At 39.7% G+C, this 11,620-nt stretch overlaps 1 protein-coding gene across 1 annotated transcript; it reads right to left on the bottom strand.

Annotated features, from left to right (window-relative positions):
* Positions 1-37: 37 nt before the first annotated feature.
* On the bottom strand, positions 38-7,697 carry si:ch211-283g2.1 (sodium- and chloride-dependent GABA transporter ine). Its single transcript, XM_031741604.2, has 13 exons — positions 7,507-7,697; positions 6,955-7,089; positions 6,669-6,873; positions 4,385-4,517; positions 4,167-4,301; positions 3,937-4,040; positions 3,733-3,857; positions 2,687-2,799; positions 2,459-2,599; positions 2,256-2,355; positions 1,944-2,044; positions 1,671-1,838; positions 38-711 (listed from the first exon to the last, which is right to left on the bottom strand). The coding sequence occupies exons 1-13, from the start codon at positions 7,679-7,681 to the stop codon at positions 559-561; spliced, it is 1,788 nt and encodes a 595-aa protein (XP_031597464.2). The 5' UTR covers positions 7,682-7,697; the 3' UTR covers positions 38-558.
* Positions 7,698-11,620: the final 3,923 nt, after the last annotated feature.

Genomic DNA, 11,620 nt, shown 5'->3' on the forward strand with positions numbered 1-11,620 from the left:
ACACCTGACATACAGTGGCATGACCCCTGCACTCACAAGTGAACTACCAGCATTTAATCATTTTTATCATTGGTGTCCAGTCACATATCAGTCTGCAATAATAAGCTGACAGTGGTTTAAGTTGATCAAAAATGTCACTATAAATACTGTAAATTTAAAATGACAGTACATTATTACAATGTAAGTATGGCTCATGTTTGAATTCATGTGGCCAAAAGATGGCAGTGTTAGCAAAGTTTCCATAAACGAGGGCAGTGAAATGTGCGAAGTCTACTCCTTTGCCCTTTGGAGCTCTTTCACAAAGAAGTACACTGAAGATACACACAGTGAGAGCTAATTCTAAACACCGTCTTTCCAGAAAAAAAAGAAATTCTGTTGCATTAAATGATCTGCATAGCAGATATGGATCACAATCATGTAAATTCTTGTAACATGTGTTGGTTAAATTTGACCAGAAAATTGACAAAGATTGAAAGCATAAATCTGTGATTAGTTAAAGCTTAACAGTAATCTGCCACTGTAGGTGGCCAGCTAAACATTGTGCAAAACACTGAGGCATCAGAAGTACGTCTCAGCAGGACGCTTTTCAGGTAGATCGAAGCTGGGGCTGATGACAGCGATGGGTGGATTTCCACTTGGTCCTCCCCTCTCATAGTACGGCATGTTTGACTTTTCATTCAGCGCATACGGTGTGAGGGACAGCTTTAATTTCTGCACGAGAAATGAAATAAAATTATTTCCCCACACAGCTTGATTATATATGAACATGTGCGTCAGTATTACACTATATTGCTAAAAATATTTACTCATCTGACTACACACACACGAAACGAGTGACATCCCATTCTTAATCCATAGGGTTTAATGTAAAAGATATAACAGCTTCAGCTCTTCTGGAAAGGCTTTGCACAAGGAATGTTTATGGGAATTTTTTGGCTGTTCTTCCAGGAGCACATTTGTGAGGTCAGATACTGATGATGGACGAGCAGGCCCAGCTCACAGTCTCCGCTATATTTCATTTCAATGCTGTTCTATGAGGTCAGGACTCTGTGCAGGCCAGTCAAGTTCTCCCACACCAAACTCACTCATTCATGTCTTTATGGACCTTACTTTGTATACGCAGGCATGTTGGAACAGGAAGGGGCCATCCCTAAAATTATTAGCATGAAATTGTCCAAAATGTCTTGGTATGCTGAAGCATTAAGAGTTCCTATTGCTGGAACTCAAGGGCCAAGCCCAACTCCTGAAAAGTACCCTACACAATAATCCATTGCTTGGTGCAATGCAGTCAGACAAGTAGTGTTCTCCTGACTCTACAGACAGTTGGTGACCTCTGAACTATGTGCCTCAGGTCACCACTCTGAGTTTACGCTGCCTATTACTTGTTGCTATCGTTCCCAATTGCTTCCACTTTGTTGTAAGACCACTAACAGCTTTAAGACTGGACTCACTGCAGAGGTGGCATCCTGTCACAGTACCACACTGGAATTCATGGTGCTCCTGAGAGCAACCCATTCTTTCACAAATGTTTGCAGAAGCAGCTTGCACTCTTAGGTGTGTGATTGTATACACTTGTGGCCATGAAAGTGATTGTAAGACCTTGAATGATTTTGATGAGTGAGTGAATACTTCTGGCAATATAGTGTACATGAACATGATATGTACATCACCTCCATGATAGAGCCAGGCAGCACCCACAGAGTGTGAATGGCACCCAGAGGAATCCAGATGATGGAAGCCAAAGCAATTATCCAGCCGACCCCCTGAGCCCAGGGAGGGAAGACGTACTCGCCATAGCGGGCAGGTTTGAATTGAATGATGGAGAAAATCAGGATGACCTGTATGGAGGAGCAAACAATTAAAATTTGGATTTAAGTTTTAACTATTTCAGATGAAAATCTACATTATATTCATGTGAATATAACAAACGCCCGTTAACATACAGTGATGAGCACAGGAGCAACTATAAGCCAACACAGTCTGAAGAAGATGTTTGCTTTGTTTCCATTCATCTCCTCCAGGTTGGCTGAAAGTCTTTTTACACCTGCAGATGGAGAGGTACTTTGGACCAACCTTTACTTGTCAATAAACATCTGTGCGCATTTTATTTGCATGCTAGCAGATTAGTGACTCTAATCGCTGTTTGATTAGAGTGAAACTCAGATACTACACATGGCCATAAAATGTGTTAAGATACTGCCAGAGAAAAGTGCTACATCATTCTAAGTGTGCAATGAATGAAACACGTCTCTCACCATAAATCCAACAGATGGCCATGACCTCAAAGAATGCCAGAAACATGATGGATACTATGGCGGTGTAATGATCCAGCAGCTGGAAAACATAGATTCCCACCTGGACAAAGGCATACTCTTTAGGACAGCAAGGAAGGGAAAATGAGCACCCTTTAATTTCTTTTTTATTTGGTTCAAATTCAAGCAGAAAATACAGTTCGTACCTGCATGACACAAGGAATTCCAAAGAGGCAGGCTACGAAACAAACTGCAAGAACAAACAGTTCCTTTTTCTTGAAAATGTGAATCACATCTTTGTAGAATTGATCCATGAGGCTGGTCACCATCACTTCAACCATTGCAAACTGCAGTGTGGGAGTGGGGACATAAGAATTTCATTATGAAGCACTATGCAAACATGAATTTCCATCCTGAGGTTACCAGTAAAGTACCTCACTGTCCAGTCCGAGGCAAAGCAGCATAAAGAAGAACAACACTGCCCAGAGCTGAGCCACTGGCATGTTGGCAAAGGCTTGTGGGTAAACAACATAAACTAGTCCTGGACCTGTATAATAAGACATGTAAGATGTCAGAGCAGCATTTATGATTGTACAAGCAATTCTTCTTAATCACAGATGACTGTGACTTTATAAAAATGTTTCAATCAAATGTGTGTTACTGTAACATTATTGTAACATATTGTCCAGATCAATAATCTGTAAAGACAAGCCAATCCTTCCTCAGCTCCAACCCTACTTTATGTCCCCATTTACCTACACTGCTCCCCCCCAAAAAAAAGAAAAAAAAAAAAGAAATCAATGAACACTTTAATCAGAGTACAGAATCATAAAATCTGGTTACTTAAACTTCTGAGAGATTAATCTGGTCATATAAGTATCAGAGGGGGTGTTTATCAGTTTCAGCTGCTTTGGTATAACTGAAATTAACAACAGGTGCACTACAGTGGCAACAATGAGAACACCCCCCCCCCGCCCTCACTGAGGTTTTTCTACCTCCTTATATTTTCTCACTGATTTTTCCCCCATTTTCTATTTGGCTACGGTCAGTGTCACTACTGGTTGCATGAGGCAATGCCTGCACCCTACTGAGGTTTCACAGGTGTCTCCTGCAGGATGGCACATCAATGCGTACCATTTCCAGCAGGTTTGCTGTGTTGTGTTAAATTCTGCCCTCTGTGGGTTGATAATTTTCCCTTCAACTGAACGATGTGGAATCCTTTCATTCTTAACACATTACCCAGTCCATATCAGTATCAATATCTAGCATAATTTCTTGTTCCCATTGAGGTCGGATGTGTTTTCATAGTGTTCCTTTCATTTTTTTGAGCAGTGTATTTTCTTATCACTTATTCCCAGCTGACATTAGGCAAAGTGGAGGATAGACCCTTTGAGAATAGACTCATTCACTAATTAAAAAAAAAAAAAAAAAAAAAAAAAAAAATCACTCACAAACAGTCATCCCTTTTTTTTTTTCTTACCATCCACAGCCAGATCACTGACAGGAATGCCCTGCAGGTATGACATGTACCCAAAGGCAGAGAAAATGACAAACCCTGCCAGGATGCTGGTTACGGAGTTGATAATGGATATGCTCAGTGTGTCCCTGTGGGGAGAGAAAATGTCTTTTAAATCACTAACAAGAAATCACAGCCATTTTCAAGAACTGGCGGTCAAGAATTTACTTCAAAATGTTGTTGTTGAAGTCATTGTAGCTGGACATTGCCATGAGCGAGCCAAAACCAATCCCAATGGAGTTAAAGATTTGAGCCGCGGCATTCACCCACACCTGAAACACAGACCACTCCTAATCAGTGCCAACACACATCATCAATAATAACACGACCCTCCCCGCTGCTAGAGCAGTTAGGGTACTCCTCCAAAGCTACTACTCATTTCTTCTCTTGTTTCTTACCTCTACTGAGAGCAGCTCATCCCACACAGGCACAATGAAGAACTTTATCCCCTCTAATGCTCCAGGAAGCTGTGCATTATTGATCAGCAGGACAATCAGAATAACATACGGGAACAGGGCAGTAAAGTACACCACCTGCACACAGAAAACATATGGTATTAACTGTGGTCCAGTGCTCCACTTTTTTTTTTTAGCTTAGGTCTCAGTTTCTCTCTCACCTTGCCTGTTGATTTCACCCCCTTAAAGATACAAAAGTAAATGAGGATCCAGGCCAGAATGAGAATGAGGAAAAGATCCCACCGGAGCACTCCTGTATCCTCTACTCCACTAGTCTGCTCCAGCATCTTATATCTGCAAAGGTGCCACAGTAAAAGAAATTAGAAAAACATTAATATGCTGAGTGCCCAAAGGCATGCCTTAAAGCTAAACACATGGGCCAGATTCAAACGCACTGTCTGTCCTGTTGTGAAAACACATTCAATCCAATCAGATGTCAGGAAGTTATTAAAATAGACCTTTTGACATTTCTGATTCACAGTGTTTGCAGTTTCTTGCTTTTTAACCATACAAATTATTTTGATATCCACTATAAGTATGCATCTTCAGAACAGTTTGTTATTTCTCTACAAAAGGTAAAGATGTGCATTCATGTGGAAAATTCTACATTCAGAGGTTAAACAATATGGGTTTGATTTTTCATGCATGCGAATATTTTTCCTACTTTTACACTTTTATCTCACAAGTTACTTTCCTGTAGAAAGAGCAATACTGCATAGTACAGTTGACACACACATTCAATTCAGTTCCATTCACTTAACATGGACTCCTCAGATGACCTTCTAAGAGGAGGCACTTGGCAACAGTGGGAAAGAAAAACTCCCTGAACAAGGCTCAGGGAGGGGTGGCCACCTGCAACGACCGGTTGGGTTTGAGGGAAGGGAGACAGAACAGAAGAATCAGTGTAGAAGAGTTTAACAATAAGTAATCATTAAATGAAGGATGGTGTATAAACACACAATGAGTGAGTGAAGAAGAAACATTTAGCGCATCATGGAAAGCCACTAGTAACCTAGGCGGATTGTAGCATAGGTAAGGGAGGGTGCAGGGTCACCTGATCCAGCCATAAGTAGAAATTTTATCAATATGGAAAATTTTAAGCTTAATCTTAAAAGTATAGCGGGTGTCTGTCTCCCAAATCCAAACTGGGAGCCGGTTCCACAGAAGAGGGGCCTGAAAGCTGAAGGCTCTGCTTCACATTCTACTTTTAAATACTCCAATGCACATGTGCAAATACTTTTAAATAAATAGGAACTACAAGTAAATTAGCCGTCTGAGAGCAAAGTGCACTTTTACCTGATTATTCAAGACCTTGTATATTAGCAGACAGTTTTGAATTAAATTGCAGATTAAACTGTCATGACTGTGTGCTGTGCAGGTAGGCAGGATTGGACCCAAACGCAGGACTCACGGAGGCAGAGGTGAACTTAAGATACTCGGTTTAGTACAGGAAAATAAGAAGCACAGAAAACTAACTACACTCGGAAAACAAATAGACTAACAGGCAGGCAAACGAGAAAACGGAACACACAGTGAAAATGAGGGTGCACAGCCGTTAACGACACAACAGAAAGCAAAGGAAAACACAGGGCTTATATACACAGGGGAGTAATCAGGGAATGTGAAACAGGAGGGAGACACAGCTGGGAGAGATTTGGGCTAACGAGACAGGGGGCAAGTAAAACTGAACACACTGACATCAGACATGAACCTTCAAAGTAAAACAGGAAACAATTTACAAAGACGCAGACTATATACCAAAATATAAGAAACTGAAAAAGCTGGGTCAAAATGACCCAGATACGTGACATAAACAAGGAGCCAGTGAAGAGAAGCCAATACAGGAGAAATGTGTTCTCTATTTCTAGTTCCTGTTAGCTGCAGGATTTTGGATCATAAATTTAATAAATGGTTGACAAACACATGGAAATTAAAAGATTCAAGTAACTTGAACCCACATTCCTTTCCTACACTTATCCATTAACTGGAGTGAAATGAGTTAATGAGTTTATGAGTAAATCTGAAAATGTGAGGTCTTAATCTGCTGTTTACTGCAAGATTTTCACTGTAAGTTAGAATCTTTCTGAGAATCTTTCCCTTGCTTAAACTAGAAAGTGAAACAGATCAAAGCCAATAAAGGTGACATGTGTCTTAAGATTTATCACACTTCAGTAAAATCATCTATCAGTTTGCTCATTTCTTATCTGTGACCTTCACTTCGATATCTCTCACGTGACTCTGATAGGTTGTACATTCAGTTACATTTGTTGTTGTATCAAGTTTTTTTTTTGTTTCACCTCTGACATAATCCCCAGAAGTTACCTTGTGTAACCAGTTCAGTCTTTTTTAAAATTACTTTAATTTTATAATGCTGTTCAAACTCAGTCATTACTTAGTTGGATTTAATAATCTGCAGAAACAGTGATCACATCCAATGAAACATACTTGAAGAACTCTTGGCTAGCTGTGGAGGAGTAGCTGCTGTTGGTAGCGTGATTGGTGCAGTTAGGTGTGTTCCAAGTATTGTTGCAGTTTTGCCATGGTAGTGGTGCCTGGAAGGAGCTGAAGAGGTAATAGAGGGCCCAGGTGATGACGACATTGTAGTAGGTACACATGATGAAGGAGATGGCCACTGATGCAATTCCCACTCCTGAGGTCAGATAAAACGTGTCAAAATAAATTTCTCCACTGTACATTTTTAACACTGGACACCAAAATTTAGTCAAAGCACCTTTTAACAGTGGGCAGACAGTAGCCAGAGCAAGTACAGGCCCTCTCCTTGTGTACTGCCCCACAGTCAGCTCCATGTAAAGCAGAGGGATCCCCAACACCACCAGCATGAGCAGGTATGGCACCAGAAAGGCACCTGCCAAGAAGTGATAGTGAGTTAAACACAATTTCAGAAAGAAGGCCAAGACTGTGGTAGTTTTATGACATCATTTAAACTTTAACTTTAGCACACATGAATTACTGTCAGGTAAAGCTTGACCCCATACAAATATTAACGGTTCTGCAAAATTTGCACGCATAAAGCCAGATTACAGTATAGGTTTATGAAGCATCATGCCTCATGTGAGAGTCACACCAAAATCATTTTAAAAACAGCAACAACAAAATAAAAACTAAATAAAAAAAAAAATAGTTTGAAATCACACTCAGTAACAACACAACACATACAGTCAACCTTTGGACCCCGTTTTTAGACCTGTGTGTGCAGGGATTACAGAGGGCGGCACATTACCACAGTTCTGTTCGAAGATGTAACAAATGTTTGATTTCTCACCTCCTCCACTCCGGTAGCAAAGATAGGGGAACCTCCAGACATTGCCCAGACCTACAGCACAGCCGATGCCGGCCAAAGTGAACTCTATCTGTCTGCTCCACGTTGGCCTGGTGGGCTCTTGATCTGCGTCTGCTCCTTGTGTCAACATCGTTGCTCGCCTGGGCCCAAACTCCATGGACAGCTGAGCAGGATTTAAGTGTCTCTGGGTGATATAACCTCCCTTTTTTATAATCATTAATGATTAGCTTAGCAGAAACACTTCAGTATATAAAAGCTCCGAGGGCTCAGAAAGAGAGGAAAGTTTGACATTTGTTAATAAGTGCATGCTTTGATTGACTGCAAAACAGAAATGGAGGCAAAAAAAAAAAAAAAAAATGCAGAATTTTATTTTCAAAAACTGAACTACCTGAAAAACACCTAGCCAGCCAATGTATACAAATAAATCCAACTCTTATTTATGGATGTGGACTCACTTTATATTTTATTTAATATCTACATGAGCTCTTATCTTATCTCTTATCTTACTAAATAAAATATAAAAAAAATAAATAAATAAAATGTGAACAAAAAAAAGTCTTCTGTGAAGATTTTTACATGTGTAAATTATGCAGCACACGAAACAAATGTTGAGGAATTTACATAATTTATTCTCAACAGTATGTGCTCTGAAACAGATTTCAAATGGAGTCATGAAGGCCAAACAAATCATGTTCCTGTACACTAACCTTAACCCTGCATAGTCAGCACACAAAGCAGTGATGGCCTGAAACATGTAATCATTCACAAAAACAGCAAGCAAAATCACACAGCTTTCCAAAAAAGAGCCTTCTTTCTTACACCCGTGTGCCAGTTAAATGTTGATTGAATTCCTGTATTTTCCCATGTTACTCATGGAAAAATATATTTCTAATGTTGACATTTTAAAGAAAACATGTTCTCTACTTGTGTAAAGTGGAAACAAGCACCAAAATAGCATAGAATATACAAACATGAGTCTCCTAACAAAAGCATTTCAAGTGCTTGAACATTAAACACATGCTCTGCCGATCACAGTATAAACACTACTATGCAAGCAAGATTTATTGCATCATGTACAGACAGTTGGGGAAAGAGCTAGTGTGAAGCATCCCCCAGGGATGTGGGTTAAAGAGAAAACACATCCTGCCTGCAGAGAAGGGGTGCAGCAGTAGGCATAACTGGTCCACAAACCCTCAACCTCTGGGGTACTGCCAATCTGGAGGCAGGAAGATGGTGCAGTGTTAAGCAGTATCACTGCAGAGGACAGAGAACACATACACAGAAGCACAAACAGATTCTGTAAATTATTTCCTGTTGTGATGACATACAGAGAGTTTGCAAAAGCACAAACTTAAAACTGATGAAAAGTAATTCCAGGATGTCAGGCATCAAGCAGTTGCAGGCCATGCTAGTCACGTTTGGTTTTATTTTTATTTTTTTGTAATTTATTTTCTTATAATTTTTGGTTTTCTATTTTCACTCATATTCAAGAGTAGCTTTAGTTTATTTTCACTTCTGTTATTTAAAAAACTTTATTTTTCATTGGTTCAAATGTTTGTTTGTTGTTTAGTGTTTAATTGTACTGGTGTCTGTGTAATTTCAATTTATCAGGTTATGTGGGCAGGCTATATACCATGCCAATGCCTAGACAGGAAAAGAAGTCAGGGCTTCAACAGTAAAAAGGCAACCCTGCAGGGCAAGTTTTGGTACCGTTGTACTTCAGTAATGCTCTGAGGTATTGCAACAATCTTCTGCAAGGGTGTGGCATACATGCTATCTCTATGGTGGTTGTGTAAGGTCAGCACTGCTTGTGGCCTATTTCCAGCCCCAGAGAGTTAGTACCCTGTGAGTCTGCCCTGTTCTTTTGTATTGCAGCATAGTCTCTAACATGTATGATAGCTATATGGAAAACATACCAATGTGAGAAACTTAAAAGTTATTCTAATTAAATGTATCAATAGCAGTTACAAATGAAACCTTAGTGACACTAAGATCAAGCAGCATTATTCTTTTACATTAAACCAAAGGTAAAATAGGCCTTTTGAGGAAGCCAGTTCATTTCAGACTGATGAAATAGTATCTTACAATAATACAGTGGAATGGCTTCTTTATTACAAAAAATAAAAAATAAATAACTAACCTTGACAAGATATTACGATAGGACTTCAATTTTAAACAGGCAAGCAGGAGTAGCAACTGTTATCTGACGGCACCTACAGGGGGGATTAAAATACTCATGAACTCTTATACTATGAGCATTTGGTCAATTAAGTGATTTCTCAGAGATGATAATCTCAAAGTGCTGGCTGAACCTGCAACTGTTCAACTTGCCTGTTTTGTTAAACTGTAGTTGAGGTCTCCTCATCATCTTCAAGGTTTTCCTTGCTAACATGCTAGTGAAAACTTTTTCACACTGCATTCCATCTTTTCTATATCACACATTATTCAAGGTGGTCAAGTAAAGTAAAACTTATATTTGACCTATGATGAATCACAGAGACTCATCTAATTGCGATTCCTATCTCTGTTTCCACATTTAGCGGGGCTCCTAATTGATCTCAGAGCAGTGAAAGTAGAGCCAGCGGCATATTGCAACAATGAACAAACAACCATAAACTGCTGCTGACCATCATTAATGCGAGATAGACACGCCTGTGAAATGAAGCCAGTACAGTGTCCAGTGGAATCCAAGGCAAGCGGCTTCCATCGACAACAACAAACTACAGTCACAAGATGGCAGTGATGTAAAAGATAGACGAAAACAGGCACAGGTTTTATGACAGAGCATGAAAGGAGAGGAATTTTTTTTTAACTTTATTAGGTTTTTGATGTTTATTTTTAGATTTGACAAGGCAAGCACTGCTTGTCCTGTTTTTAGTCTTGGTGGTCCTTGAGTATTTCCTTCTCAGTACTGGTTATTTCCTCTTTGACTTTGTATTTAATTTTCTGTGGTGTCCTGTATTAGCTTTACTTCCTGCTTGCCGTTTCCTGGTTGTTTCCAGTTTGCGTGAGAAGACATGTAATCAGGTTTTTCTACAAAGACCTGATACACAAGAACAGAACTAAAAATCAGACACAAATTTGAAACTTATTGGTTGAAATCATCCTCAGAGGTATAACTGTCAATGCCTAACTGTAATACACAGTGGAGGCTCTTTCATGGTTTGAGGCAGCATTTCAGCCAGTGATGCTGAGGATCCTGTCAAAACTGATGGAATTATGAATAAAGAAAAGTACTTTTAGATTCTAATGCACTGTGCAATCCCAGCCGAAAAGCATCTGCATGACACTGGCTTCACTTTTCATAATGATCCCAAATACACTGCTATTGCAGTAAAAGAGTAAAAGGATACATGCACAGCAAAAACACACAGTGGAGCTCTATCAGTAATGGCCTAAGCCTTCCCAGGGTCCATACCTCAACATAACTGAAGCAGTGTGGGATCATCTTGGCAGAATGGACCAACATTCAACAGAGATGTAATATAAGGTAAAAATCATTTTACCTTATATACTACAGTATATATTTGCAGATGTTTCATTGACTCACTGCTCTTATCTGTCATTTTCCAAGAGCTTTTTGCACAGTACTGCAAAACAGTGGAGGGCAGCCTCCACCTCTGCCAAGATGTAATCATCTTCATCCATAAAATGTTGCTTTTTTTTAATGAAGGTTGCAGGGATATATAGAAAGTGCATATATTTTAGAAGAAGAAATGACCAACATAATTTCTTGGTTGGCTTCTGCTCACGTGCCTGGATGTGATATCATGTGACATGGTCACCCAATATGAGTGTTTCTTGCAAATTACAGTGAGTGTTGTTTTGGTTATTTGCGTGAGAAGACATTTAAACAACCACGCCTATAGTGTTATGATATCGCAATCCGGAGAGGAGGGGCCCTAAAGAAGGCAGGGAGAGCTGTGGTCACGTGAGTCAAGTGGCAGCAAAACAAGCACATAAGTAGAGAAAAGTAATGTTCAAAATAAAACCAAATGGCCAATTTAAACCGGTATTCACCACACAGGTTTGCGAACATGACTTTATTTTGGAAATTCATCAGCGGAAGTAGTGTGTCTCATTACGTTTAGCATGA

The sequence above is a fragment of the Oreochromis aureus genome, linkage group 10 (genome assembly GCF_013358895.1).
Source record: "Oreochromis aureus strain Israel breed Guangdong linkage group 10, ZZ_aureus, whole genome shotgun sequence".
NCBI classification, from domain to species: Eukaryota; Metazoa; Chordata; class Actinopteri; order Cichliformes; family Cichlidae; genus Oreochromis; species Oreochromis aureus.